This window comes from Oreochromis niloticus, linkage group LG20 (assembly GCF_001858045.2).
Source record: "Oreochromis niloticus isolate F11D_XX linkage group LG20, O_niloticus_UMD_NMBU, whole genome shotgun sequence".
Lineage (NCBI taxonomy): Eukaryota > Metazoa > Chordata > Actinopteri > Cichliformes > Cichlidae > Oreochromis > Oreochromis niloticus.
In genome coordinates, this window is record NC_031984.2 from 21,338,016 (window position 1) to 21,365,563 (window position 27,548).

A 27,548-nucleotide genomic window follows, 5' to 3' on the forward strand; every position below is an offset into this window, starting at 1 on the left:
GAAGACGACAACAGAAAGCTCTTGAAAATGTAGTTAGACCAAAACCTTTTGAAAATGAAATTTACATAGAGAAAGCTACTTTGTAGCTTGCTCCCTTATTCACGAGGGGTGCCCGCAGCAGATACAGTGCATCCTGAAAGTATTCACAATGTATCTCTTGTTCCACATTTTGTCATGTTACAGCCTTATTTTAAAATGGATTAAATTTTATTTTTCACTTTACAATTCTGGACACAACACCCCATGATGACAAAGTGAACAAAGACATCCAAGAAAGAGTCTCCAGTGTGACGAGTTGGACAGCACCATATCCTTCTTTTTCAAGTTGTATCATAAATTTACACAGAACTTTTCTAAAAGCAGAACATCATTGTTGATTTATGTCCACGGTAAATTCTGCATGAATTAGCTTCCTGATCTTTAGATTTCTCTGTATCAGAGCCGGCAAGAGGCATAAGCAGACTAAGCAGACTACAGACTAAGCCTGTATTAAAATATCTCAGGAATTAAAGTTTACACTCATAGAAAGGGCAGTTTCACTGGTCCAGCCCACTCAAGGTCAAAGTGGGCTGTTGTGTGGCCCACAATATGAAACAAAAAGGGGGTTTGACATCCCTGTGCTAGATTTATAATACAGAAATAAACAATCATGGACAATATACAGTCAATACTGATGGCAGATGGCTTTAGCTGAGTTCGGGGGTGCTAAATCAAATTCTGCTTAAGGCTGTAAAACCATAAAACCTTGGACTGGCTCTGCTCTGTGTCATGAGTCCAAATATGTCAACTCACCATGACTCAGCTGTGACTGAATAAAACAAAAGTCTCACATACAAGATTCCAAGTCAGCTTACATGGAGTGGATTTATAAATCATAATTTAGCCATAATTTAATCATAATTTGGATGGACTGTGCCAGGCATGTGCAGAGAGGGGGGGGCTTGAGCACCTGTCCCTTTCCTCTTATGGTTCCGAGTGCTGTCACCGATCTTTGCAACACAGAGGAGAACTTCACCCCTGAGGTGAGTCACGCTACTGTTGAAGACAGCAACACAGCTGTCACAGCTGCAGAGTTTAGTGTGGAGGTTTTGTGTGTGTGCAGAGGCTCCACACACAGACTCTTCAGACTTGAAAACCACTAGAGATGCTGAGTTGGAGGTCCAATGTAAAAAACAGCAGGAGGAGATCGAACAACTCCATGAGCAGCTCCTCAAACAAATCTAGAAGAGGAAGTTGCAAAACACAAAAAAAGAACAAAGAGCCCACTGTGAGTTTGTTGAGCTCAAAGCAAAACTGCACTAGTGAGGCTCTTTCTCGGAAAAATGATTTGAAGGTCCAAAACTTAAAACATGAGTTGGAAAAAAACCAAAGCTTCCTACCTGGAAATTGTAGTGAAGCAAAACCAGGAGAACACAACCATCAAAAACCAACTCCAGAAAAGAGAAGAAGAAAAGATCTTACTTCAGGAGTCTTTGCAGGCTCTGCAAGACACAAGAAAATAAGTCCAACATTGCCAAACAAGACAATTCTCAAGCCCGAAACCAGACAGTACAGCAGTCAAGTTCAGAAAAAGAGGCCAGTGTTGACAAACCAGATCATTCTCCAGCTCAAAACGAGACACTCCAGGAGAATCAGCAAGAAAAAGAGGAGGCCAGCGTTACCAAAGAAGAAAATTCAGAGGGCCGAGATGAAAACATGTCAGAAGAACAGCCCAAAAAGAAAAAGAAGCGCAACTGGCTGCTCAGACTATTCACTTGAATCAGGGTATTATAACATCTTACCCATAAAAAAAATTACCATGGACCAATCAAATAAAAAATTGCATTACCAAAACATCTGAAGTGTTAAAATTTAATTTTGTCTCATTTAAAGAGTATTTAAAATGTTCAAATTACAATAACTTAACAGCAGAAATAAATATGTTTACAGCCTGGTTAAAAACTTTGTTCTGTGAATAATATCCACTTTATCTGTGCTGTTGATGCCTTTTGGAAGCAATCTATCAAGTTATAAGCCTTGCTCGATGGTTCATGGAATTATAATAATCATGAATTATTCTAATTACGATATTAAAACACACACACACACACACACACACACACACTGTATTTTAAAGAAAATACATTAAGAAACAGATTATATTATATTCATATTTCAAAAGAGATAAAATGCCAATTTTACAGCAGCAACATTATTGTATTTCTGTGATTTAAACACTTAAGCTTTCTGCCTTGCACAGAGTGGATGGTCAAACAAATTGAATCATCATAAATACATTATTTTATATATATTACTTTATTTTTGTTGTTGTTCTTGTTGTTCCTATTATTTCATTATTATAGCACTAGGAATAAATAATAAGGGATCAGCACCATGATGCAATCTTGTGGCCATAGTATATACAGTATCCTGTACAGTCTCCTATTGACTTTTTAATGTCTACAGTCTCAGATCAACACAGCCCTGCCCTCCAGCACTATCAGCAGCAGGCGCAGCATCAACCCCTCAACACCAACATTGTACCCTCTCAGTAAAACATAGGCTACATTTGCTTTGCATTGTCTCCCCACCTGATGACAGTGATATAGCATGATGCGATTCATTATTAGATTCTTGATGAATGTGGGTTGTTGGTATTCAGCCTGGTTCTATGTGCCCCTTTTTAACATTGACCTCCTACCCCTTCAAACGTCTCTGCACGGCCCTGCACTGTGCAGAAGAGCAGATGTTATATTTGTAAAGGAGGAAGGACCTGTTAATGACAACAAAGAAGCCCGAGATTAGCCCGAGATTCAGTCACATAGCGTGCAGTAGTTGTTTGTGCATAAACCGAAGAACCGGATCAGAGCAGCATGTAACCGCCCGGTTCGCCCCGCCCAACTGCTCCGCCTGTCCCCCTTTTATAGGAGACATCGGCTTATCTCCCGCCTTCGTGCAGACCTCGGCTCCGTTGCAGAAGCAACCTCGTCTTTCGGCTCCATTAGCTCTCAGAAAGTAGTTCAAAATGCCAATGACACTGGCTTACTGGGATATTCGTGGGGTAAGTGGAGCTAACAGGGTGCTGAAAAGCTCCCTCTGTGTCTGTGTGTGCAGCCAGAGGCTGTTCGCAGCGGCTGCACCTCTATCTAAGGTCGAAGCTACAAAAATACCGATTTCCCGTCTTATCTGGGCCAACATTCTGTTTTAAACCTCGGTGGCGTCTAACCTTTAGCGGATAGCGTTAGTGTGTTTAATTTATAAGATGTGTAAGTGTGTAGAAGAAGTGTTTGAAGCTCGCTAAGTTGTGTAACTGCAAAACAGCCGAGCCGGCTCGGCGTGCCTTTACACAAACTGATGTCTTTGTCAGTGCCGTTAGTAGCCTGATAGCTGGCGTGTTACGCTCTTTGGGGCCGAGATGCTAGTAACATTTCAGGTTACATTATTCAAAGAGTCAGACTTTATGCAAAACTAGTGTAGGGTTAGTTATGTGGGACATATTCATTTTTAAACCTCTTACATTGTCAAAGCACAGGGACGTGTGCACACAGTGCCAGTGCTGCTCGTGTGAGTTCAAGTCTCTAAATGATTTCAGCCGTCTGCAAGATCTCATGAGTTTCTGCTCCTCCCATTAATCCGGACTAACTGTCATATGAACTCATCTGCACGAGCCACCAGATCTTAATCTTACAGCCTCTCTTTAAAAAAAAAAAAAAAAAAATAGTTATGTTCACTGTTTTCATAGGGCATGGAAATTTTTTGCAGTTTGCATTACAGAAGGCTCTGCAAACTCTCTCTTTGTGGCCGCTTTACATATTTTTCGTAATATATCTAGAGCTAAAGCTGATGACACAGCTATAGAGCTTCTTTATTCACAGGGGGGTTGTTTGAGCAGGTAGCTCAGCACGTTTTATTCTGCAGTTTTTACACCTGGGGCACTCCTTGGCACAACCCCAAAAGGGATTTGTGTCTCCTCCTCGGGTCGAACCAGGGATCTGTTGTTTGTTAGACAAACTTGCAGTTATAATGCTGTACTTTTAAAGAGTAGAGTAAAAGTCAGTATGGCTGACGGCTTAGCTATAAAATAATTTGAAGATTTACTTCAAATATTTTACTTCAGGTTTTGATTATTGGAATCATTTTCATGTATCATGGTTTATATTTGCAGGAGTCTTTCTTGCGCCACATATGTGGAGTTCAAGAAGTCTTTTTACCTGTGCTACAATTAGCTATAATCATCTCAATCTTGGATCCATCCAAGTCTGTATGCTCCATTAAAAGTTACCTCAGGACAGGGTCGTGCAGTATGTTCAGCTTTTCAACTAGCAAGCATTAGTTAAACAGCCATACATTACCTATGTATATGTGTAAAACTGTGTGTACATCGCACAAAAAAGTTAAATTTTATTTTGGTTTAAGATGGACAGAACTTCAACACTTGTGCTTTGCTCTACAATCCTTATTATATCAGGTTCACTGCATTCACTAGTCAAACTTAAGAGGGCTCTGTCAGTGTCTGTGTACAATGTTCACTTCTAGTTCAGCGCCACAAGAAGCAGTTGGAAGCAATTGCAATTGACTTGAAAGTTAATTATTTACAAAGTTAAGCTGTTAAGGAGGCAGACAAAATAACATAACAGAAATGATACAAACAAAATCCCAAAATTGCCCCAGAAAATATCCATCTGAACATGTTTTTTTTCTAATAGCCTAAACTGTGCATTAAATCTTTTGTCTTTTCTGTGAGCAACTCTAGATGGAATTAACTGATGGCTACTAGTGTGATCATAAATAAGTGTTGAGCCATAATGATCTCTAATTTCATATTTTTATTTTATTTCTTTTCTTTAATGTGGCAAAGAATTCAGTGGATTAGGGATCCAATTGCAGCTTTGAACCCGAGTGACATTTTGAAGCTGGCGTAAACCCAAAACTATAGTCTCCTGGGCATGTACAAGCATGTGAAGAGTTTTCACAGCGCCAGGTGCAGTCCTGTAAAAACTAAACTTCCCAAGGGTGAATGTCCCAGTACATTCACTCCAAGGTCAGACCTTGCAACCCTCAGAGAAACTGCAAAAGACCTAAAAGCTACATCTCAGAGATTCTGCAGGCCTCAGTGAACATGTTGAATATTAAAGTTCATAAGAGTATAAATGGGAAAAGACTGAACAAATGTGGCTTGTTTGGAAGGGCTGACAGGAGAAAGCCTTTTCTCTCTAAAAGTAACATGACAGCATGGCTTAAAGCTTCCAAGTTATAGCTAAACAAACCACAAGGCTTCTGAAATGATGTCCTTCATTTACTAAAACGCGCATGGAAACGTTCTTGCCCTGTACAAAAAACAAAATGTCTGTAAAATTGGCATCAGATTTATGAAACGTGTACACTGGCCCATTTTGTATGTACCACAGTAAATCTGTAAATTACGTAAGTGAATTCCAATGCCTCTTACAGTTTAGAGGTGCTAATATACATTTTTTTTTTTTTTTTTTTAAATCTCTCACCTCTGATTTTTGGCTTTTGCAGCTTGCCCAGCCCATCCGTCTCCTGCTGGAGTACACTGGGGAAGAGTACGAGGACAAATACTATGTCTGTGGGGAAGGTAGCTTATCATTTCAGCCTACTAATTTAAAGAGAAAAAAAAAACTCTAACTCTCTCATTAATTAATTGATTAATGTCTCACAGCTCCAAACTATGACAAGACCTGCTGGATTGATGTAAAAAACAAACTTGGACTGGACTTTCCCAATGTAAGAGTTTTTAAAGTGCGAATATAAATTCAATTGTGAAGAATGCAAAAATCAGCTAACATTATTGGAATTTACATCTCACTATAGCTACCCTACTTGCTGGATGGAGACAGGAAGATAACACAGAGCAATGCTATCATGAGATACATTGCTCGTAAGCACAACATGTGTAAGTACAGTACCGTGCATGTTAAACTAATATTACTGTTACAGTTTCTTTATTATTGATCTCAATCTTGTAAACTCTGACAACAGGTGGAGAGACTGAGGATGAAAAGGTTCGAGTGGACATCATCGAGAACCAGTCCATGGACTTTAGAAATGGGTTCGTGAGGCTGTGCTACACCAATTTTGTGAGTGTTTAATTCAAAAAATAAATCCATAAGTATTCTTTGAATTCCCTAAAACTCCACTAATGGTAGTGTCATCTCTCTGGTTTCTTCAGGATGAGATGAAGCCTGATTACCTAAAGACTCTTCCAAATACACTAAAGCAGTTCTCAGATTTCCTCGGAGATCGGAAGTGGTTTGCCGGTGACAAGGTATACCTGTTCATAAATATGAGAGGAGTCCTTTATTTATTTATCTATTTATTTTTAAAGCTGTGCGTACAGGTTTAAATTTAATGGACAAACTGGGGGCAGAATTTGACAATTTGAGGCCTTTTTCTCACTCTAAATTGTGCATTGTTGTAGATGTGAACATAAATTCTTTTGTTAGTTGTGTGGAGAACAACTTGTGCTTTTTATGCTGTGCTAGCTTATCAGCATTAGGTAGGATGCACTCTAAATTTAATACTGGTTCTTAAACCGATTTTTAAATAATTGGAGGTGAAAGTGAACCTGACAGTAAGCTTGTCGATAGAAAACCAAAGTGGTGAACTTAAGTGTTCTAGAGCTTCATAAAGCTGAGCAGGCTGCAGAAGTGTCTGATTCTCTGCAGGTTTAACGTTGCTGGTGGCTTATTGTTTGATTTGTACTACAGATTCTGTTACTTCTGACACGCATATGCAACTTTTCTTCACAACAGATAACTTTTGTGGACTTCGTTATGTACGAGCTGTTGGATCAACACAGGCTCTTTGATTCCAAATGCCTGGATGACTTCAAGAACCTCACAGACTTTTTAAACCGTTTTGAGGTGAGAGCAGTCAAAGGCTTTGCATTAATGATGTAGTTAAACCTTTTATTTATACCTTTCTTTGTGTGGTGTTGTCTCTGGAGTTGATCTCGTTGACGATATTTCTTAAACTCCAGTGTTTTATTTTAATCAACGGTCATTATGTCATTGCAGGCTCTGGAGAAGATTGCTGCATACATGAAGTCACCAAGATTCATGAAGGCTCCGATAAACAACAAGATGGCCAAATTTGGAAACAAATAGTTAATAACAGTGCCTTTTATGCCTTAGAAAAATCATGAAAAATGTTAATTAATGCAACTGCCAAATTAACATCAGAGTCATGACTAGGGGAAAAAAAAAAGTAACTTTGTTCTCCGACTGGTAGATTTGATGGTGTTTAATTACGTAGTATGCCATTTGTAAAACCATTAATGATTTCAGATTTGGGGCAGTTGGAACTAATTTGTACTGAAACATTTCTAATGAAAGCACTTATTGTTACAATTTATAACCTTTTTTTTGACACATTAAAATGAATTTTGTTCTCACTCTTTGTTGGTGTTTCAATTTTAGCGTAATGTCCTGCACAGCAAGTCGCATCAAAATGTATCTGATGTAGTTTAATGCAGCACAAGAGCAGAAAATGCATCTGGTTTTTGATTTGAGCCATCCACTGTCCACTGAAGCCTCTTCAGAAATGGTTTCGGTGGAATGGTGGCTGTCAGGAAGCCATTTTTATTTTATTTTATTTTATTTTTTTTAAGGAAGGGGAAACTGGGAGAAAAGGCATTTAGAGAAAAAAAAATGTATGGAGGCAGTTAGAGGTATAACAATGAGTGCCCATCTGTAAAACACAGTGGAAGTTCTGTCATGGTTTGGGGCTGCATCTCAGCCAGTGGTGTTGGAGATCTTGTCAAAATTGATAGCCTTAAAAACAAATGTCTCAATAGAGAAGAGAACAAAAGGCAGCCAATACTGAAATAAGTGCTCTGAATGTCCTTTAAGAAGCCTGGAGAACTGTTCCTGAAGACAAGCAAAATTACAAAAAAGCTCTAAAATATTTTTAAGAATTTGATCTTTCAACATGTTTTATCTTTACATCAAAATAATTATAATTCTGACATTTCTTTAGTATGTCGTGTGACAAATGTTGAATGTTTCATTCTCTACATTTTGCATAGTAAATCCTACATATTTATCTTAGTAAACAACAAATTTGTAGCCACTAACCTCTTTTTTTTTTCCCTCTAACAATGTCGTCACATTGTTTAATAGAGATTTTGTTTTTAAATTTAAACATTAACGTCTCTGCCCAGCTCTCATTAACACTGAGAAAAATTCACATTGTTCTCCTCAGCTGTGAACTTGAAAGATCTTTTATCTTTCTGAGTGTGAAACATGCCTTGTGGGTTTGTTCAGCTGCGGAAACCCAAAGAAATGCCAAAAATCAAAGTTTAAATGTTTTCATTTGAAAACAAAACAATTTTCTTCTACAAAACATAAAGTAGCAATGTGTAATGCTTCTGTAAGCACAGCAGATAAATCAGATGGTGATTTCAGCAGCCACGCCAGCCATTCTGTTTGCATTTTATGAGTGCTAGCTTAAAAGCTAAAAATAAAGAAGACAAATTTTAAGACAAAAGTGCAAAGTAATGATGGGATATGGCAGGATGTATTAGTTCAGTGCAAAGCTGTTGTTGTCTGTTAGTGCCGGAAGTTCAAAGTTCAGTTCCCAGTCTAAGTGCAGCTGGAGTTTGGGCCAAACTTCAAGATTTGTGCTTACCGAATTCTGATTAGCATGTTCCACTTCCAGTGACTACCTCATACTAAAAGTTTACTTGTGTCTGAATTATTAATAATTACCCAGAGGCATCCAGTTTTAATGCTGCAAATGTATATAATATCTTCATCAGTAAGCTTATCATGGGCTTTATTTTTCACTATTACTTTGTTGATAATATTCTTGTTTTATTTTTTACTTCACTACATGATCCTGGACTCAACAGTGGATGTAGACAGCAAAAATAAAATAGTCCCATAAATGTAACTGTTTGCAACTGATTTAAAAGAAGTTGTGCAAAACTGGGTCATGATTTCTGGTGCTTCATTTAAGTTATTTAAATACATATTTAAGTACAACAGGGCATGTCCTATTTACATGCAGTATATCAAAGAAGACAAACATTTTACAGCAAATATCTCCAAAACTGGGAAATTCACACAAATATCTTTTTTGGATAAGTAGGCTACAGGAAAAATATGTAAATTTGGTTTTGCTCCTTTAGGAATGCAAGCATTAGAAATAACAGGATGCATTCATTATGGAATACTGTACAATTTTGTAATGGTAAAAGGCATTTCATCTCAAAGGAGCCAATTAAGGTGTTTTGTTGTTACCTGACACCTTCTCGTTAAGGTAATTAGGTGGTTTGAGACCACAGGGCAGACCAAGGACACAGCAGGCAGATTATGTCTCTTGTAAGGCTTAGGAACACCATAATGAAGAGCTGTGAGGTGGTGGCTGGGGAAATCAATGCCATTTTTGCTTACACCGCTGCACAGATAAATAACTGAAAATGGATGGCTGGATGTTGATGTTTTGCTTTGTGCTTTTTTTTAGCTTTTTATGTTTAGGGGCTCTTAATAGAAGAGTACAGCATTGCTGCTTGAGTTTGGAAACTGAGGTCATGTGATACGTGTGCCATAAACAGTGTACTGATTAAAGACACACTGGAAAGATTATTCGTCCTGTGTATTGATTAAACAATTTATGGTTTTATAGTTATAGGACACTTTCCTCAGGCTTTTCTTCTCCAGGTAGTCTAATAGCAGTTTGAAACATTTTTTAGAGGAAGGTCAAGAGTTACTGGCTGGGTCCAACCAACACTAAAAAGGGGGAAATAACAGCTAATGTTCCACGTTCCCTGTTTTTACATCAGGAAATGACAAAAATATATGTAAACATATCACATCATGTAAAAAGAGAAGGCTGCGTTATGGGAATGTATTTAGAGCTGCTAGTGGGCAAATATTAGAGATAAAATATGCAGTCAGTGTGCCCAAGGTGCTTGCTTCTTTCTTTAATTCATCACAATGAGTTAGAGATTCAGGATATCCTTCAGAAGTTCTTTCGTGTTTGCGGTGGTGATGGAAAGGCTGATAGATGATGTCAGGCCGGAGTCTCAGTGGACCGTTAGGTTCACAGATGGTGATCTGTAGTGAGAATAGGGAACAGGTGAAAAGACAGGTGGAGGTATGCACTGTAGACAAGAGGGATGAAAGCAGACAAAGCATGAGTGTGAATGAGGAACAGGATCTGAAAGAAGTATGTCAGAGGGACAGCTCAGGTTGAGCAGTTTGGAAACAGTTAGAGAAGCAAGGCTGAGACGGTTCGGACATGTGCAGAGAGGGTATCGTGGATATATTAAACAAAGGATGTTGTAGATGGAGCAGCCAGGCAGGAGGAGAAGATGAAGACTACAGAGAAGATTCATGGTTGCAGTGAAGGAGGACATGAAGAGGGTTGGTGTGACACAAAAGGATACCATGGATAGGGTGAGATGGAGGCAGATGAAAAGAAGCCAAAAGAAGAAGAGGGTGATTAGAATATTGAACTGTCTGTTTTTCTGTATTCTGAAAATATTTTTTCACAGTTTGCAACCACACTGTGTCATATTTCTTTACAAGCTTTCATAATGTTAACAGATAATGAAGTTTGCATGTACACTGGCTCCAACACTGACTGATCAAAGATGGAAGACATCTGCATCAACTGTACAAAGAGACAGTTTCTTGCAATTTTAGCAATATTGATTAATAGTTTTGTAAAGGATAATGGAGTGGGGAGGTTCAAGGCACCAGAAGTGCAGGGCAAATACTGATGACTGAGATGTTACATGAAAGCGTTCCATAAAAGTGCCAAGAAAATAAAGGTTGTAGAGACCATATACGAGTGGAAGGCTGCCAGAGAGATAGAGTAGACTGAGATAGCTGGCTTTTATAACTTGAAATAACATGACAGGTTTAGCCACCTATCTGAAAATAAGCAAAGAAAAACAAGGAAAGCAAGCTACAGCATGAAGCCAGTAGGGTCATATTACTTTTAGATCAACAAAATACACTCTTATGCCTCTGCATAGCAGTAATATCTCAGTAAATGCTTAAAAAAATATATGTTCAGATTGGGCACAAACACTAACGTGGACTCAAGGACAAACTGATTAGCATGCAGCGGTCAAAGATCGAAATCATCATGACTGCACAAAACAAATAACTGGCCATAAAAAGTCATATTACATATTCTTAGAAAATGTGACATTAACATTTGATAATTTTTTACTCTTAACTCTTTTACTACTTTTAGCATTTTACATTTTATTTTTGATGTCTGTTACTCGCTTATCATTTCCTTGCAGGTTTTATAAGTCAGATTAAAACAATATTTTAAAAAAAGTGTAGTAATTGGAGTCTAGTAACTGGGACATGACTAAGCAAAATGTGGATCTTCACCATGACTCAGCTATCTCTAAAGATAAACAAGAAGCTCAATTTACAGTCAGGTGTAAACCATTAATTAAACACCAGGATGTTTTATTGTTTAAAAGGACATCTCAGCACTAAAGAAAGAGATAATGTTCTAAGACAGACTCAAAGTGATGTAAGCTTAACGTTGGTTATTTTCCACTCATTTCGAAGGCCCTGGTACTTTAGTGCATAGTTTAAAAACTGTGGTTTATTTAAATATATTGTAAGGCCTCCCAAAAATCATTTTTGATAGTTTGTGTAACAGTTTGGGATGCAGCAGTAACATCCTGTTTATACAGAGGTGACTGATTTTCAGTATTTATTATGAACATTAACAAAGTCTCCACTGATTGTTTGAGACACTTTAAAATTACAATCAGATACAGCCTGACTTAGTAAATCTAAGACTAGAAAATGAGATATTGAAATATTATTTTATTGGCTTTTCTGGTTATAGTATCTGTTTATAGTGAGTCTCATCGAGCTCGTTAAAAGTTTTTGATAAAGCAAGTTTAACCTCCGCCATTAACACTTTTGTTTTCATACCATAACATAATATATTTTTGGTGCTGCAAAAAAGATGGATGAGGTGGAAAGCAGCCAAACTGGTTTAACATGCGATATAATGGCCTTTTAATAATGTCCATAGTCAAAATGGAGATCATGGTTGAACAGTTGTGGGACCTGGAGGAGGCCCTGAAAATTCTTCATCTTCAATATTCTTCAAGTATTCTTACTCTCAGAGCAAATGCATTTAGAAATGGTTTCTAAAGTAACAAGCATACAGCGCATTATCGATTAACAACAGAGGGAGTAAGAACCACTTGTGCTAGTAGCTGATAATCATTGGAGCTCTGTGGAAATATGACAGAGTGAGTAAAAAGATGTGAAACAAAGACTGCTTTGTTTTCATGTCCAGCTCATCTCCACCCCGGATGTGGGTCACATTGAGCAGCAAGTTCAAACCAATTATAAACCTCAATCTTTTCCAAATTAAAGAACTAAGAAATGCATCAAATTTTGAGTAATGTATCTCTGAGAAATAGTATAGTCAGTGACGCATGCTGATCCACTCCCTCCGTGTTCAGTCCTTGCACAAGTTAAACTAGCGTCAAATCCACAAATATTTTGTTGTTGTTTTTTAGGGAACTGAAAATGAGCCAACTCCACAAACTCCTCCTTTCAGTTTGGGTCCTGGTGTCATCAGTATGACTGATTGTTCGAAGCATTGTGTGTCCACCCAGAGACATGTACGTGCTGTTTGTAAAAAGTTCTGTAATCCTGGTTTGCTTCTGTAAAAAAATACATATTATTGGGACTTCTAAGTGCCTTTTCTTATGTTTGACTTTCATTGTTAATAAGAATGAGTAGAAAAGATGACCTGACCTGTCAGCATGTATTGGACACACAGTGAAGACCGGATTTATAGTTAAATTACGTTTCGCGTTTAACAAAACGACCCTTTGTTTTATCAAAGCTTTTATTTGGCACGAGAAATTACATCAAGACCGCGCGTAGACAAGCTTGTGCAGTCTGTCGTCTGATAAAGACAGTAGTGTAAATCTGGTAACTGGACTGTGACTTGGCAAAAATGAACTTCATATCTGTCTTCCTCTTGTTCTTTAGATGTCTGTGAATCCCAATTTGCAGAGTCACCGTGACTCAGCTATCTCTGTGATAACCAAGACAGATTCATACATAGTCTGTGTCAATCATTGACGAGTCTCATGCAGGGCAGATTCTTAATGGGGGATATTCGTTATCATATATTACATTACCATAAAGCATGCAGATGTGTAGATGACACATTTACATGAAAGGAAGACATTGAGAGCAACACACACACACACACACACACACACACACACACACACACACATATGAATGTCTTCACAGTTCAGCATCATGCAGCAGATTTATTGTATCCATGAACCAAAAGATAAGAGAAGCACGGCCCACCACGCCCACCTGTTGTCCCCTTTTATAGGCTGCAGACACCAGCTCACCAGCCACACTTTGCACCACCGCAGCTGCCCAGGTTGCCTTCAGCTACATTTGGAAAAGTGATTCAAAATGACAATGATACTGGGTTACTGGGATACTCGCGGGGTAAGTTCTACTTTCATTGTTGAACTAAAGACCTGCTAATTTGAAACGAATCCAGGAAATGTTGAGTTTGTATTAACAGTGCAATAAAGTCACCCAAAGCGTGCAGGGTCAAAGGAGGCTGACTGATTGTTGTAGCACTGCTGTTTGGTTAATATATCAAACAGAGCTAATAAAAACATCTAGATTATTTTCAGCAGCTGAGGTCAATAAAGGTACTGTCAATAAAGCAACTGTTCCTAATTTTGACCTTTTTAACAGGTCCAAAAGATATAAAGAGGTTATTTTGTTGCCTTTTATTTTTACACTTTAAAGTAACCAACGGCCTTTAAGATGGTTGCAAGGCGGTTTTCTTGCATGTTATTTCATGCTAGAGTTGATTCTATGAACACTTTAACGGTCACATGTAATTTGCAAAAATGCATTGATCTGGATTACAAGTTTTGCAGGTGACCAACCTCCTAATTTCTCATCACACTGTTCATTTTTAATAATGAAAACTGCATTCTGCCAAGAGCAGCACAAGTTATGTCCTCCAAAACGAGGAGAACGAATGACGTATCTACAAATAACACAGTGTAGGTCTTACACACGTGTTTGGCATGGCAAACGTCTGAAGGAGAATTGATGAAACCGCGAACTCCTCCATTAGAAGCTAGAGTAGGTTGACTGTGGTTCACTATGTGTGATCTCCGGACCAATACAGCTCAGGTGCCTTATTCTACCTTATAAATCAGAAATTTGTCTAAAAAATGGATGTGCAGAACAACGCAAATCTGTAAGTTATTGAAGTTACTGCCACTGTGCCACGTGCGTAAATGCGCAAATAATATTTTCCCTGCGTTCCCTGAGGCTACGATTATTTAAGTCAGTACTGCAATATTCCAGTTGCTACCCAATTGCACACTTCCAAATACTCTAGCAGTATACTAGCAGAAGCGGCCGCAAGCCTAAAAATAAAACACAGTGTCTTACCTGATTATTGGACATTTGCAGCTTGGCCAGCACATCCGCCTCCTGCTGGAGTACACCGGAGACAAGTATGAGGAAAAGCAATACGTCTGTGGGGAAGGTAACTTAGCATTTTAACTAAGTTGTCATAATTCGGGTTGAATATCGCCTTACTCACGTGACGTTTCTCTGACGCAGCTCCCGACTACGACAAGAGCCAATGGACTGACGTTAAATTCAAACTTGGAATAGACTTTCCCAACGTAAGAGAGTTTAACCTGTGAATATAAATTTATTTGGGAAGTTTGCACATTAAAACCATCGGCTAACACTAATACTGCAATTCACATCTCACCATAGCTACCCTACCTGGTCGATGGAAACAGGAAAATACCGCAGAGCAATGCTATCATGAGGTACATTGCTCGTAAGCACAACATGTGTAAGTTTTAAAAATGTATAACAAATTAATACTTTGTTCAAAAGAGATTTCTTTGTAGATTTTTACATTATATTAATTGACAAACTAATACTGCCAATGCTTTTAAGTAACTCGGACCTCTAAGGTGTGGTTTGATAACAGGTGGCGAGACTGAGGATGAAAAGATCCGAGTGGACGTCCTGGAGAATCAGGCCATGGACCTCAGGCTTGCCTTTATTAAGCTGACCTACTTGAACATTGTGCGTGTTAAATTTTAAAGAAGAAAGAAAAAATATTCATTTTTATAACTCCTAATTTCTACTAAAGCCAATTTAATTTCTCTGACATCAGGATCAGAAGCCAGAGTACCTGAAGAATCTGCAGTGTACACTGAAGCAGTTCTCGGATTTCCTCGGAGGAAGAAAGTGGTTTGTTGGTGACAAGGTATGCTACTCCATAAACAAGAAAGGAGAGTCTTCTTATGAAGCTGCGCTTGTATTTGCTTTGTATTCAGTGCCCACACTAGGGGGCAGAATTGTAAAAGAAAATAAAAGGAATTTCTGTGTAGGCTGTTTTTTCCACTCTGAAGTGCTCATCATTGTGGATGCAAGTCTAAACTGTCAGCTGTTTCTGTGGGTCAGGAGTCAGGAGGGATGTTTGCATTACAAAAATCAAACTGCTGACTCTGCAATTAGCCGTTAACACATTTTATTGCCTGAGCCAAGACTACTATGGAAGCTTGGAACCACTGGGGGAAAATGCCATCTGTATATCAAAGTCAGGTTATTATTTCAATAGTCCAAAAGTTTGAGTTAGTTGAAGTTTTGAGATACCATCCATCCGGTCTTCTGATTTATCCAAATCAGGGTCATGGTGGAGCTGGAGGGGCTGATGGACTAATACAGAGAGACAAACAGCCATTGTTTTTATTGAGATACCTACCTTAAAATTTTTAGATGATAACCCGAAATTCAAAAGTTTGAGATAATAACCAAAAGTTTGTATTTGTTTTTTTTTAAGTGGTAGAAACAAACTTCCATAAATACTGGTTCTTGATAACACCTGGGCTGTTTAGAGATGATAAGAGAGATGAAAGTGAACCAGACAGTAAGTTTGTGGATGGAAAACAAAATGTTGAACTTTGATAGGTTATAAGATTTCGCAGAGATGAGAGGATTGGCTTTCTTTAATTTTAATGCTGCTCGTGAATTATTGTTTGATTATACTATAAATTCTGCTGCCTTCAACAGATCACTTTTGTGGACTTCATTATGTACGAGCTGTTGGATGAACACAGGGCCCTCGAGCCTAAATGCCTGGAGAACTTCAAGAACCTCAATGATCTAATGAAACGTTTTGAGGTGAGAAGACTTCAGTGTTCATCAGATACCATCAGTGCAACTTACACTTTGTATTCTCTCAAATATATACTACAAAGTTATTCAGTCACTTTGGCTTCTTTCCCGGACCCCCCATGTCAATGATATCACTGAAACTCACCGCTAGGTAGTTTTTTGCTTTGTTTTTTAACCAAATGTCTTCCTATATCATTGTAGACTCTGGAGAGGATTGCTGCCTACATGAAGTCACCAAGATTCATGAAGGGTCCGATAAACAACAGGATGGCCCAGTGGGGAAAGTAACAAGGGTGGCCGAGAAAGAAAAATGTTAATTAATGCAACTGCTGAAATAACATCAATGTTAACTTTGCTTGTACCCTGCTTTAATCACAGTACACTGCCAAAAATATTTTCAAGCCATTCCTAAACTCATTAATGCTTTTAGGTTTGTGGGGAAAAAAATAATAATTTGCACTGATATCATGAGGAAGTTGAAGTGAAAGGATTTTCCAGTGAAAGCACTGATTGTTAAAACTGAACACATTTTTTTAAACAGATTAAAGAAACTCTTGTTCCGACTCTTTCTGTGTTGGCGATTCAGTTTTTTCACGTATAGCAAGCAATGCAAAAATATAGCAGATATAATTTTATGCAGCACATGAGCAGAAAATACAAAACACACACGACGCGGTTAATGAGGCAAATGCTGGATGAAGCCATTGTTTACATACGTACTTGTTTTATTTCATCAAGGAAAACTATACAAAGTTGAAATTACTGGAAGCACAAAAAAACAAGATTACGCATAAAGTAATATTTGAGTAACTGACAATTAATTGCTGTCATTGATACGTTTTACAATATATAGACGCTTCCTTTGAAAGTGGCAAACTCGTATACTTCAGGCAGCAGCTGTGCTTACTGGTCAGGAAATAACTGAATAAACTGGTCCATCATTTTGTAAGAAGCTGTGATCTGACTTTATGCTGCACAGTATGAGTCTGTGAACAGCAGGGTGCAGTGAAAGCAAATGGTTTCCTGGCTGAAGAGGTGTGCAGCTCTTCATTTAACAGTTCGATATGGATGAAAATTACTTCTTGGCTTTTTTTGGTTTGTTTTTTTGGTGAATAGTAGCAGAAAATTATAGCTGACTGTTTTACCAGTTAAATTCTTTTCATGCAAAGCTGCAGCAGTAGAAAATGCTTAACTAAAATTAATAGTAATTTAATACAGTGTTCTATTAAGGAAGATCACCACCAAAAACAATGTTTTTAATCCTGCAAATATATTAATGTTGCATTGTTTTAATCAGTAGGCTCATCATGGGCTAAATTCTCCATTGCATTGTCCAGTTTCCTGAAAAGACAACTCCAAACCTCTGTTCTTCATTTGTCTCCGCGAGCATTTTTTCCAGTCCACTTTGGACTTGTTGCTAGGCAAACAGTAACCACACAGATGATATCACATTCCTCCATTGCCTCAGAATGATGTCACCAGTTCAGATAACAGTTTGCAGATAAACCCCCACTGTCTCTGACATCCACCTTTGCTTCTGAGTTCTGTCCCCACCACTCCATCAATGGACTTTTACCTTTGATGGCGAGCACTGTACATGTTCATTGAAAATTAAAATCTTCGAGTTTGCCACTTCAAACGACAAATCAACATTAGTTACAGTTTAATTTATGGAAAAGTAGCGAAATCATTTGAGACAGTTTAAATTCAACACCCTTAATTGCACACATGAGAAACATCTGAAGGGCCGGCGCGGTGACGCAGGTCGTTAGTAGCGGCCGTTGTACATGCCTGACGGTTCACTGGCCAGCTGCAGGAGACAGGATGAATTATTACTTACATGCTAACATTTAACTGTGCGTGTGTGCGTATTATGACAAATTTACTTACTGCAATTGCTGACTTAACAGCCTGCAGCTGGAAGAAGACTTTGCCTCCCTCCTCTGGACACACAGTCCTTATTTCTTGTTTATTCATTCCCAGAAGCTGTTGTCCATTCAGCACCCCGAGGCTCCTGACAGTGCTGTACAAGAGAAGAAATAAAATGACATTAAATGCAAGTGTTATTTAGAGTGCAAACATGAACTTGTCTGTTACTCCGTGGAGAATGCCACTCACATTTTAGAGAAGCCTTTGTACTCAAGCCAGGCTTGCACCTCTGCAGATGAGGAGAACTTGTCCAGGGAGACAGAGCCGCGAGGATCTCGCTGGAAGGGAGGCTGAAATGAAGAAAATATCAAATGTGAAGTCTGTTTATGAGCAAACATATTTATATATGTACATGCTTATGAATACGCCCAATCTGAACGCAAGGCACAAGGTATTTTTTGGCATGAGGCCTTCTGGTTTCTTTTTGGCCGGTAGTTTTTGAACAATGATGGAAAACCACATTGCTCTATTTTCTAGGGAAGCTCAGATCAATTAATGTTTGCAGCAACATGTTGGAGATCCTTTCGAGTGCCATCTGTTTTGCTGTTATCTGCTGGGTGGGGAAGCATCAGTGCCAGAGATGCCAGCAGGATCAACAAACTAATCCAGAAGGCTGGAAGCATCATTGGTCAGAATGTGGAGGCGTTTGAGTCCGTGAGCATCATGGACAACCCATCACACCCACTCCACTCCACACTCATGAGGCAGCAGAGCTCCTTCTACCTCAGACTGATTCAGCCTTTTTAACTGACTTAATTTTACTTTTTCTTGTTGTTTATCAGTGTTGTAAATTTATAAATTCCTGCACTATCTCATAGTATAAGACCCTTACTAGCCGCCTGTCGCACTTTTATTTTTAACTGTGTTGTTTATTTGTTGTTTATTGTAGACTGTACTATTTATACTCTTTGTCATGCTGCTGTAACAAATCAATTTCCCTTGTGGCATCAATAAAGTATCTATCTGTCTATCTATTTGAGCAGCTGTTTGGCTGCATGCAAGTAAACAGTGTGGAGAGCCAAAGAGTAAAAGCATTTGCCAAAATCTTGAAACCACATGACATTAACCTTTGCCCTTATTTAACATTTATCCATATTCATAAGAAAAGAAAAACAGAACAGTTATGAAAAGTCGTCCTATGGAAACCATCAGATAATTGTTGATGGGTTCCCAGGTTGCTTGCGGCTCAGCTCACCGGTAGATCGTCCATGGGTCCGGGGTTCCCTAACGGCTCCAAAACATTCTGAGGAATATGTCCTTCCTGGTTCCGCGAGTTACGAACAAGCCACCACTGCTTTGTTTTCTGGATCACCTGTGAAAGATCCAAATCCAAATATCTCAAATACTTTGGATGTTGGCAATGAAACTAGAAGTTTAAAGAAATATTAACCTTATCCGTCAGTCATTCTGTGCTGCAGCTGGAGTGTTTGCTAGAGTTATTTCAGACTCTAGTTTTGCGTTTTAATTTCCTCTATAAGGTTCACAATTGTTACAAGACTAGTTGGAAAATATGAATACATGATGTGACACACTGGCTGAAAGGCTGGAAGGAATTGAAAAGATCTGCAGTTCCCCTTTTTCTTCTTTTGGAGCTGGAAAAAGTTATCTACAGCACGTTTTTAATTTTAATTAATTTTAAGTTTACAATGCCCAAAATTACTGTTACGTTACATTGCTAATGATATCTGATAATCCAGATCCCCTCAGAGTGACGGTGTATTCCTAAAACAAAAGCCTCATCCAGTCCTGGTAAATGAAGGTTTGCTTTTTACTCTATTTTCTTACATTTCGATGATGTAAAACAGTCTACATCGGATAAACACTACAGATCCTGCTTTTATTTAAAGCTAGAGACAATCCTTATACTGTGTTGGACACGGTAAGAATAAATCTGGTGTTTCCAGTTGTTGAATAATATTTGTGATCTCACCTCAACCACCTCACCCTTCATAACACTCAGCTCTTGGTTGTTTCTCGCCAAGAAGTTGTAAATGACACGCATGCTCTGGGGTGGTTCATTGGAGCTGAAAGAGCAGCAGATGAAATACACGTCGTATTGGCAGTGCATAAAATCGGATAAAAAGTGCAGGGTATACTGAAGAAATGTGATCATTAAGCCATATTTACTGCTGTGTAACAACACTTACAGTGCTGGTGGAGGTGGTGAACCCCATGGAGTGTTGCCCATAGGCTGTAAAAGTCATAAAATACACCATGATTAACTGAAAAACCTCTTGATGATGGCCTCCCTGGCGATATTGTTTTTCTGTTGCCATGAAAATTTAGATTTAAAGGTGCTGAGTGCCAGATGGCAGCACTGACTACAATTCAAACAACCACTTAGTGGAGATACTGCAATTGGTTTAGGAGAGATAGCAACTCAGGTAAGCAAAACAAATGCTTACCTGCTAATCTACCACATGGGGAAAAAATAAGCCACAGCATGGCAGGTACCCACTATCACCATTAAAAGGCTATAAACACATTACCAAACCAATTGCTTGAGCGGCTGAGGCTACAGCATAACAATTAAGCATCAGCACGGAAACAAAAAGAAGTTTTAAAGGGCATGACTGCTGCAATACTCACACCCAGGTATGCTACACTGTTTGATGAGCTTTATTGTTAAGGAAGAAACAGTGCGTCAGTATATGTTCGTACCTCGTCTGGCTGCCGCAGCGTCGGTCTGCCTGGGAAGCGTTGGCTGTTGCTTCTGCTCAGTGGACCGTTCTGAAAAGGCGACGGGGATGGTATAGGAGGGGGCGGAGGGGGCTGCCAGCCATCATAGAACTCTGGGATGTAATCTGGGACGTTATTGTCCGGCCATCGAGACCTGTAAGTGAAACGGAGGGCAGGAATTATAAAATGCACAACTTCATCCATGAAAACAACATTATACAAAAAAAAAAAAAATTATAAAAAAAATTAGGTTGCACTAGCTACTTTTTTATACAGGGCTTATTTATTTTATTTTTATTAACCATCTGTTTAAAATTTAAAATAAATCTGCGAGACAACTGTGTCGTTTGTCAGCCAGTTTCAACTGAACCGGGCCTCTCAAACATGTTTGTGTTGGTGGTGCCTTTTAAATAATTTTCCTTACAATTAGCTGACAAAAAAACAAAATGTTTTTTGTTTGTTTATTTGTACTACAAGAAGTCTGCGCTCCAGTTTTGGTGAATTAAAATGTTAGTTTTATAGTTGGATATTGATCACCACTAATTAGCAGGTGTCTGTCTTAGTTTATAGATGAAGTTGATAACTTAACAAAAATAGTACTATACTTTCTTGGCCAAGTATGGTCGCTTTTGGCTCCAGCAACAACTGTAAAGCTCAAATCCATGTTTTAAAATACAGCTTCATGAATGCAATGTTCTTTTTTTATACTGTGTTCTCCTTGTTTACCATAATATAGAATTATTTCTATTAATTATTACTTATTTATTCATAGTGCATAAATCAGCAGTAAATAAATAAATAATAGAGAACCTTTGGGTTGTGTGTGGGGCATTTGGCTAAGTGTAGTCAGACTAATAGTAATCTTTAAATATTTGTAAACCATTTCTCATTTATAATAAAAGTCACAGTTTAACCTGTGGTTAAAACACTGGTAAACAAAAAGTTGCACAACAATCCCTCAAGTCTTCCGCTGTGAATGTTAAAGAGGTCGTTGAACTTCGAACATGATTCTCAGCTGCAGGTGTCCTTCCAGATGAGCATAAACACAGAGTCCGAGTTTTCTTCCACAACTTAGCAACCATAAAGCTCTTCTTTTATTGTCTACTCTCCAACAATGAATCCATGAGTCATTCAGAAAACAAGAACAAGGAATGATTCTTTCTTAGTATTTCTATGTTTTACATCGGTTATTCCAAATAAAACACTTTTTGGACCATTTTTACACAGGTATCAATTTGAATACAGCATATGCAAACAGACACGGCCCGCAACGAGTTAGGGTGTGCCGGGGCAGGTATAGGTGTAGTTAAAGTTAAAGGGCTATATATGAGAACTTTCAAAGCTTGATAAAAAAAGACTTGTAAAAGTGTTAGAGGACTGTTAAAGCTGCCTCACCTGGGGATGTTCCAACACTCTCCCAGAGACATCCACAACTGGTTCTCCTCCGGGCTGACGTTTCGCTCCAGCAGGCCTATAGCGGCGTCTGTCAGCAAGGGGGAGACCACACTGGGAGGCAGTTCAAACGGATACTGAGGAACTATCTGTGGAAAAAAGAAAGAATCTAGTTATAACCAAACAAGCACTATGCATTATATAGCAGCAGTCGTAGTAGTAGTGAGGAGGAGCTTACCATGTTTAAAATCGTGAACAGCACGTGGACAAACTCAGGAGCAGAAGGATTGACCAGTATGCCGTCCAGCTGGGCCTGTAATATGATAACGACTCTTTCAGTCCCACACCAGTGCTTTTAGTCACAACTGTAAGCATTTAGACAAATTAAAATAATGTGCAGAGACTGAACTCAAGGACTTACCAGCAGATTGAATCCATATTTGACTTTCTGAAGACAGAAGAAATATTCATCCAAAGAAGGCAGATTGAGGGGTGGTCCCGAGGGCTCTGATAAGCAATCACATTAACCACTTATTAAACTGCCTGTATCTATAGGAGGTTATCCTTCCTAGGTTACTTCTTTGTGAAAAATATAGACTGATGAAGGCTATTACCATTTTTCTTGCTTTTCTTCTTTGTCTTCTTCTTCTTCTTGCCCATGTCCTCCTGCTGTGCAGGTGTGTTTACTGCAGCAGTAACTTTGCCCATGAAGATCTCCAGATCATTTAAAACATGGTTCAAAATGTCCTAAAAAAAAGCATTATATGAAACTCTCAAGATAAGATAATTCCACAGGAAGATTCAATAATTCATAGAAAATACAGAAGTTTTTACAGCACTGACCGTGTTCCTCTGTGACTCCATCTTAGCACGGTCCATCTCTGGGTTGCTCTGCATGTCATACAGGTCTAAATTGTTCATTGGTTCTACTTGCGGACTATAGGGACGTGAGGAAGGCATGTGATCTGCATTGCAACAAAGAGAGGAAAAAATTTCAACTGAAGCTGGTGTGACTTAAACTCGGAATACTAAGGATAGTGAGTTTATTGCTTATTTGCAGAGAAGAAATTTAAAAAGTGCAAGTCAGTCGCAGTGAATTTCTCTTGGATAATAATGAGAATTTCTTTATGTTTCCACTGTACCCGGCTCTCGCCACGATGGGGCCATGAAGTCTGGGGTTGGAGGTCTCCACTCTTCCTGCATAGGAGGGGGCGCAGCCTGACGGAAACTTCCCGGTCTATGTTGTGTCATGGGTTCAAATTCATTCCTGAAAAAAAAAAAGATTAATGAATGTACTGTTTAATTTCCACATTTGTCCTTTCTGCTTCCTTGTAATTAAATCTTACTCATGTTTTTGGGGTTTTTTAACACCCTACCTGACATCCGGAGGCTCTCTGTGTTGGTCCAGATTACCACCTCCTCTTTGGACTGCCTTATCCAGGTCGCTCTTGATCAGTTCGGCCTGATAGAGCAAACAGGAAGAAAAATCGACATCACCGTTACAATTATCATCAGCTCTCTGGCGACTTTGAGGAGGTCAAAGTTGACTCACCCCTGTCTCCTCACACTGGAACATGAAGCATTGGCGGTGGCGTTTGCTGCGGTCCTGCACAGTTATCGCCAGCAGAGAGTTAAAGTCGCAGCTGTCCAGCACAGCTTTGATTTGCACGATACAGCTCAAAGGTACCGAGTCCAGTTCTGTCTGTCAAAATCAGATCAATTGAACGTTAATAGCCATCACTCAAAGTCTTTAAAAAGAGAGAAAAGGGGAATTTTAAAAATAGTCTGGCATTTAATTTTGCTCATACATATTTTACATGTTTTTCAGATGTTTCCATTTCATAATTAGAGAATTTTTCTCACACACAGCTTAGCACTTTAAACAGTTATGGTTGTGCAGTGGTTTTGCTTCACCTGGTTGCACTTTTATATACTCTTTGGTATGGGAAATGTTAATGCTACAGCACAGAATTATATTTAGTTTTGTTGAAGAAGGTGATGTATCCGTTAACCTTAATCTAAAGCCCATCAGGAACCTTTGGGATGAAGTGGAACCATAACATTAAATAGTGGCATCAAATCCCAGACAGTAAGTTACATAATTTTACTAAAAAACTGAGACAATGAAGTAACATTACTATACCATTTCACTTCCTGCACAGACACAATTTTGCATTATTGCTGCTGTATATCACCACAGCGGATTTTAAATCAATAAAGTTGTGATTGTGCAGATTTTCCGCTTTAATTCAAGAGGTTTAACAAAAGTGCTGCATAAACTATTTAGGAATTACTTCACACAGTCCCCCATTTGCAGACGCCCAAAGTTAATTGGACAGCTAACAGGTGAGGCCTGCTCCCATGTTAGTTAATGACAAATGAAGCAGACATAATATCTCAAGTTCATTCAAAGGGATGAATTTGTGTTTTATAGCTTTTCACTGTCATTTTAATTATGAATCAATGTAAATGTGGGAGGCCATCATTAAACTCACATAACAAAGTAAAGCAATCATCAGAGACAGCAACAACTTTAGTAGTGGCCACAACAATCTGGTTTAGCAACAGTTAATTGATGTCTTAATAATTTTAGCATACAAAACCAGTGGTTACATTTAAGAACAGGAAGGTCAGATTAAACTTTGCCGGAAAACATCTTAAAGAGCTTGCACAGCTCTGAAAAAAATCTTTGGACAGATGAAACAGAGAAAAACAGAGAAACAGCTCATGATCGAAGCATAACACATCTGTTAAACGTGATGGAGGCAATGCTATGGCGTGAACATGTATGGCTGCCAGTGGATCCCTCAACAATAGACTAGTGTTTATTGATGATAGAAGTATCAGGGTGAACTGTGAAGTGTACAGAGCTATGCTTTCTGCTCAGATTCAGCCAAATGCTGCAAAACTGTTGATTGGACAGCGCTTAACAGTGCAAATGGATAAAGACCCAAAGCAAACCAAGAGAGGAAAATATAATATTCTCTGACTTCAACTGACCAGCTTTTCAGTCACTAAAAACAAAACTGAAGGCAGAGACCCACAAACAAGCAGCAGCTTAAACAACGTTTGATGATGTCCATGAGTTCTACACTTTAGTGATTCACTGACTGCAAAGTATTAAAAACAATCCTTATATTTACAATTATACTAGTTTGTCCAACTCATATTGAGCCTTTGAAAACCATACACAAAAATATCTGTAGTTCCCAAACAATCAATGCAATTTTTTTAAACCCCCTCAATTAAAACCGAAAGTCCGCACTTCAATCACATCTTAAGGGTTTAACTCTCTAAAAATTGCATCTCTGTCCAACAATCGTACTATATTGTCCCATCCAGACATTTCATTGTTCTTCTATAAGTGATGAACCTACTTTGGTCTCAATGTCATTGAGCAGAAGATAAGGTCCCTGAACCTCCATGATCATCTCCTGAGGCCACAGACGACCTTTGGCATCCAGGTTCTTGAGCTTAGCCACGCAGTCGTCCACCGTCTTCACCTCCTGGCCATCCATCTCACAGGTGAACAGATGCTGTGGGTTCAATTAGGAGGGTTAGTGATGATGAGAGCTAAATGTTGTACTGTTAGTAACGTGTATGTCTCCATGATGATGTAGTTTATACTGATTTACCTCCACTCTGACATTGATGTTATCAGGATTTTTGCTCAGTGTCTCCGAGTACTCCTTTCTCTGCACTGATGTAAAGAACATTTGATTTTTTGCAATATCATCATAAAATATGTATACCTAGATATGAGGTGTTGTAATGCCTGGACATACTGTAAATAGATCTTCCACTGGGTCTGGTTGAGTCACTTCTCCTCAGCGGATTCTCCCTGATTTCATCTTGTTGGAAAGCCCGCCTCGGAGGGAGGTCCTCCGATGTGAAGCCCCTGAAGAAGAATAGAAGTTTCCTTAACATTCAGTTTCCTTCCACCTCCATAAAATCGGCTCAGTCAAAGCTCAGTAATATGAAGATAAGCTATCCGCAGTCCACAGCTCAAGGAAGCTTCAGGGTTACTATGGCACTGTGGTGTTTTATTATGCAAGGGTGTGAACGGGTATGTATCAGAAACACCTCAAATCAGCTTCTTATAGCATATTAATACATAACTAGTGAACCTGAAAAGGAAAATTAAATCTACCAACTTTGGGAAATAGGAGAAGGGGGCACTGTTTCCAAACATCTTCAGTCTACCCCGGCTTTAAACTTTAGTCTGGGAGGAATCACACAGAAACCACTAGAACCTGTAAGAAACACACAAAATGATTTGTTTACTCAGTTTGAATGTTTTCAGATTCTCACAGCTTGGAGCAAAAGCTTTCTTCTTAGCACTTAAAAAATTGATTTGATAAGCAAAGAAACACTTCCTCAGTTCAGTGTGCTTTTATTGCTTCTGATGAGCTCAGCATTGAAAACTACAACAAAGCTTTTCCATACAAGTGACACCACTGAGGCCTGTTTTCTTGTTATTTATAATAATCTTATTATGGGTAGTGCTTTTTTTCATTAAAAATTAAACACAGATTAAATATGAATATACGCAGAGTTACTAATCAAGCACTTAGAGGTTAATATCGAGTTAATCAATTACAAGAACTGTTTTAAGTCCAAGGACTAAATTAGCAAAGAGGCTCAATAATAATTTATCTTGGAGACTCATGAATACACAAACCAGCCTCAGTGTTTGTGTTAGATACGAGTATAAATGACAGTTTGTTATTGCAGCTACATATACATTTTCTAAACACATCGAGTGGTTGAGACTAGTTTATTTGGTTATGGAAACTTAAGCTATGACTGAAGGTGATGAGCTTTCATGGCAACAACTACACACTTTCTGTAAAAGCAAAGTCGCATTTCAGAGCAGGACACAGTGCTGCTCTCAGCAGCTTTTTCCTTTTTAAACCACTTTCTATACAACCTGTCACTTGACCTTTACATAACTGCTGCATGCCGTTTTACCTTGTAGCCTCAGCTCTGCTCCGGTGTCATCGTTCCCTTCTTTCAAACGAATTTGGCACAAAGACTTCTCATAGCGGGTGTGTTCCTCACAAACAGCTTCGAGAAAATTTCCGTAACTTCCTCGTGAAAGCAGCAGGATCAAAGTGCAACTATGTGATGGGAGTGACAGATCGCAAGGGCCGGCCCAATTTGTCACTTGGGGATAAGTATTTGAAGTATGGAAAAAAGGTAGTGGCACATTATGAGTCCAAAGGTTTTGAAATTATTCATAGCACCTCCTCCTCTTCCTACAAGAGGATCAAAGGTCTCAAGCGTTCCTATTTTTGTGCCACTATCTCTAGCATACCATGGATATAAAACTGTGATGTCACA

General features: G+C 38.7%; 4 protein-coding genes across 6 annotated transcripts in view; 2 read left to right on the top strand and 2 right to left on the bottom strand.

Moving 5' to 3' along the window:
• The window catches only part of gnat2 (guanine nucleotide binding protein (G protein), alpha transducing activity polypeptide 2), a 50,479-nt gene extending 36,010 nt beyond the window's left edge, over window positions 1-14,469 (bottom strand). Inside the window, exon 1 of the mRNA XM_025901979.1 lies at window positions 14,454-14,469. The gene's annotated coding sequence lies outside the window, so the exon portion shown is untranslated. The remainder of the gene's footprint in view (window positions 1-14,453) is intronic.
• Window positions 2,881-7,396, top strand: LOC100702985 (glutathione S-transferase Mu 3). Its single transcript, XM_003444817.5, has 8 exons — window positions 2,881-3,040; window positions 5,503-5,578; window positions 5,663-5,727; window positions 5,815-5,896; window positions 5,983-6,080; window positions 6,173-6,268; window positions 6,756-6,866; window positions 7,020-7,396. The coding sequence occupies exons 1-8, from the start codon at window positions 3,005-3,007 to the stop codon at window positions 7,107-7,109; spliced, it is 654 nt and encodes a 217-aa protein (XP_003444865.1). The 5' UTR covers window positions 2,881-3,004; the 3' UTR covers window positions 7,110-7,396.
• On the top strand, window positions 13,351-16,771 carry LOC100702716 (glutathione S-transferase Mu 3). Of its 3 annotated transcripts, none has more exons than XM_003444816.4 (8): window positions 13,351-13,481; window positions 14,475-14,550; window positions 14,628-14,692; window positions 14,790-14,871; window positions 15,013-15,110; window positions 15,202-15,294; window positions 16,101-16,211; window positions 16,407-16,771. In XM_003444816.4, the coding sequence occupies exons 1-8, from the start codon at window positions 13,446-13,448 to the stop codon at window positions 16,491-16,493; spliced, it is 648 nt and encodes a 215-aa protein (XP_003444864.1). In that variant the 5' UTR covers window positions 13,351-13,445; the 3' UTR covers window positions 16,494-16,771. The 3 variants fall into 3 exon arrangements, with proteins under 3 accessions (XP_003444864.1, XP_005478227.1, XP_005478228.1); XM_005478170.4 differs by lacking the exon at window positions 13,351-13,481 and adding an exon at window positions 14,063-14,138; XM_005478171.3 differs by lacking the exon at window positions 13,351-13,481 and adding an exon at window positions 14,071-14,189.
• A 136-nt stretch (window positions 16,772-16,907) lies between these two features.
• On the bottom strand, window positions 16,908-27,464 carry eps8l3b (EPS8 signaling adaptor L3b). The gene is made up of 20 exons (XM_003444920.5): window positions 27,177-27,464; window positions 26,360-26,458; window positions 25,991-26,103; window positions 25,841-25,905; window positions 25,583-25,741; window positions 23,758-23,907; window positions 23,582-23,667; window positions 23,348-23,472; window positions 23,049-23,170; window positions 22,820-22,952; window positions 22,627-22,712; window positions 22,444-22,518; window positions 22,209-22,354; window positions 20,796-20,967; window positions 20,282-20,325; window positions 20,065-20,158; window positions 19,330-19,446; window positions 18,324-18,424; window positions 18,096-18,228; window positions 16,908-18,015 (listed from the first exon to the last, which is right to left on the bottom strand). The coding sequence occupies exons 2-20, from the start codon at window positions 26,395-26,397 to the stop codon at window positions 17,974-17,976; spliced, it is 2,001 nt and encodes a 666-aa protein (XP_003444968.2). The 5' UTR covers window positions 26,398-26,458; window positions 27,177-27,464; the 3' UTR covers window positions 16,908-17,973.
• Window positions 27,465-27,548: the final 84 nt, after the last annotated feature.

Coding starts and splice junctions, on each gene's coding strand:
- eps8l3b (XM_003444920.5), bottom strand. CDS start 26,397: ATGTTTGGAAACAGTGCCCCCTTCTCCTATTTCCCAAA. Junction 25,906..25,990: donor CAGTGGAAGATCTATTTACA/GTATGTCCAGGC, acceptor TCTTTACATCAG/TGCAGAGAAAGGAGTACTCG. Junction 20,159..20,281: donor TCACCACCTCCACCAGCACT/GTAAGTGTTGTT, acceptor CTGCTCTTTCAG/CTCCAATGAACCACCCCAGA.
- LOC100702716 (XM_003444816.4), top strand. CDS start 13,446: ATGACAATGATACTGGGTTACTGGGATACTCGCGGG. Junction 14,551..14,627: donor GCAATACGTCTGTGGGGAAG/GTAACTTAGCAT, acceptor TCTCTGACGCAG/CTCCCGACTACGACAAGAGC. Junction 16,212..16,406: donor ATCTAATGAAACGTTTTGAG/GTGAGAAGACTT, acceptor ATATCATTGTAG/ACTCTGGAGAGGATTGCTGC.
- LOC100702985 (XM_003444817.5), top strand. CDS start 3,005: ATGCCAATGACACTGGCTTACTGGGATATTCGTGGG. Junction 5,728..5,814: donor TTGGACTGGACTTTCCCAAT/GTAAGAGTTTTT, acceptor ATCTCACTATAG/CTACCCTACTTGCTGGATGG. Junction 6,867..7,019: donor ACTTTTTAAACCGTTTTGAG/GTGAGAGCAGTC, acceptor ATGTCATTGCAG/GCTCTGGAGAAGATTGCTGC.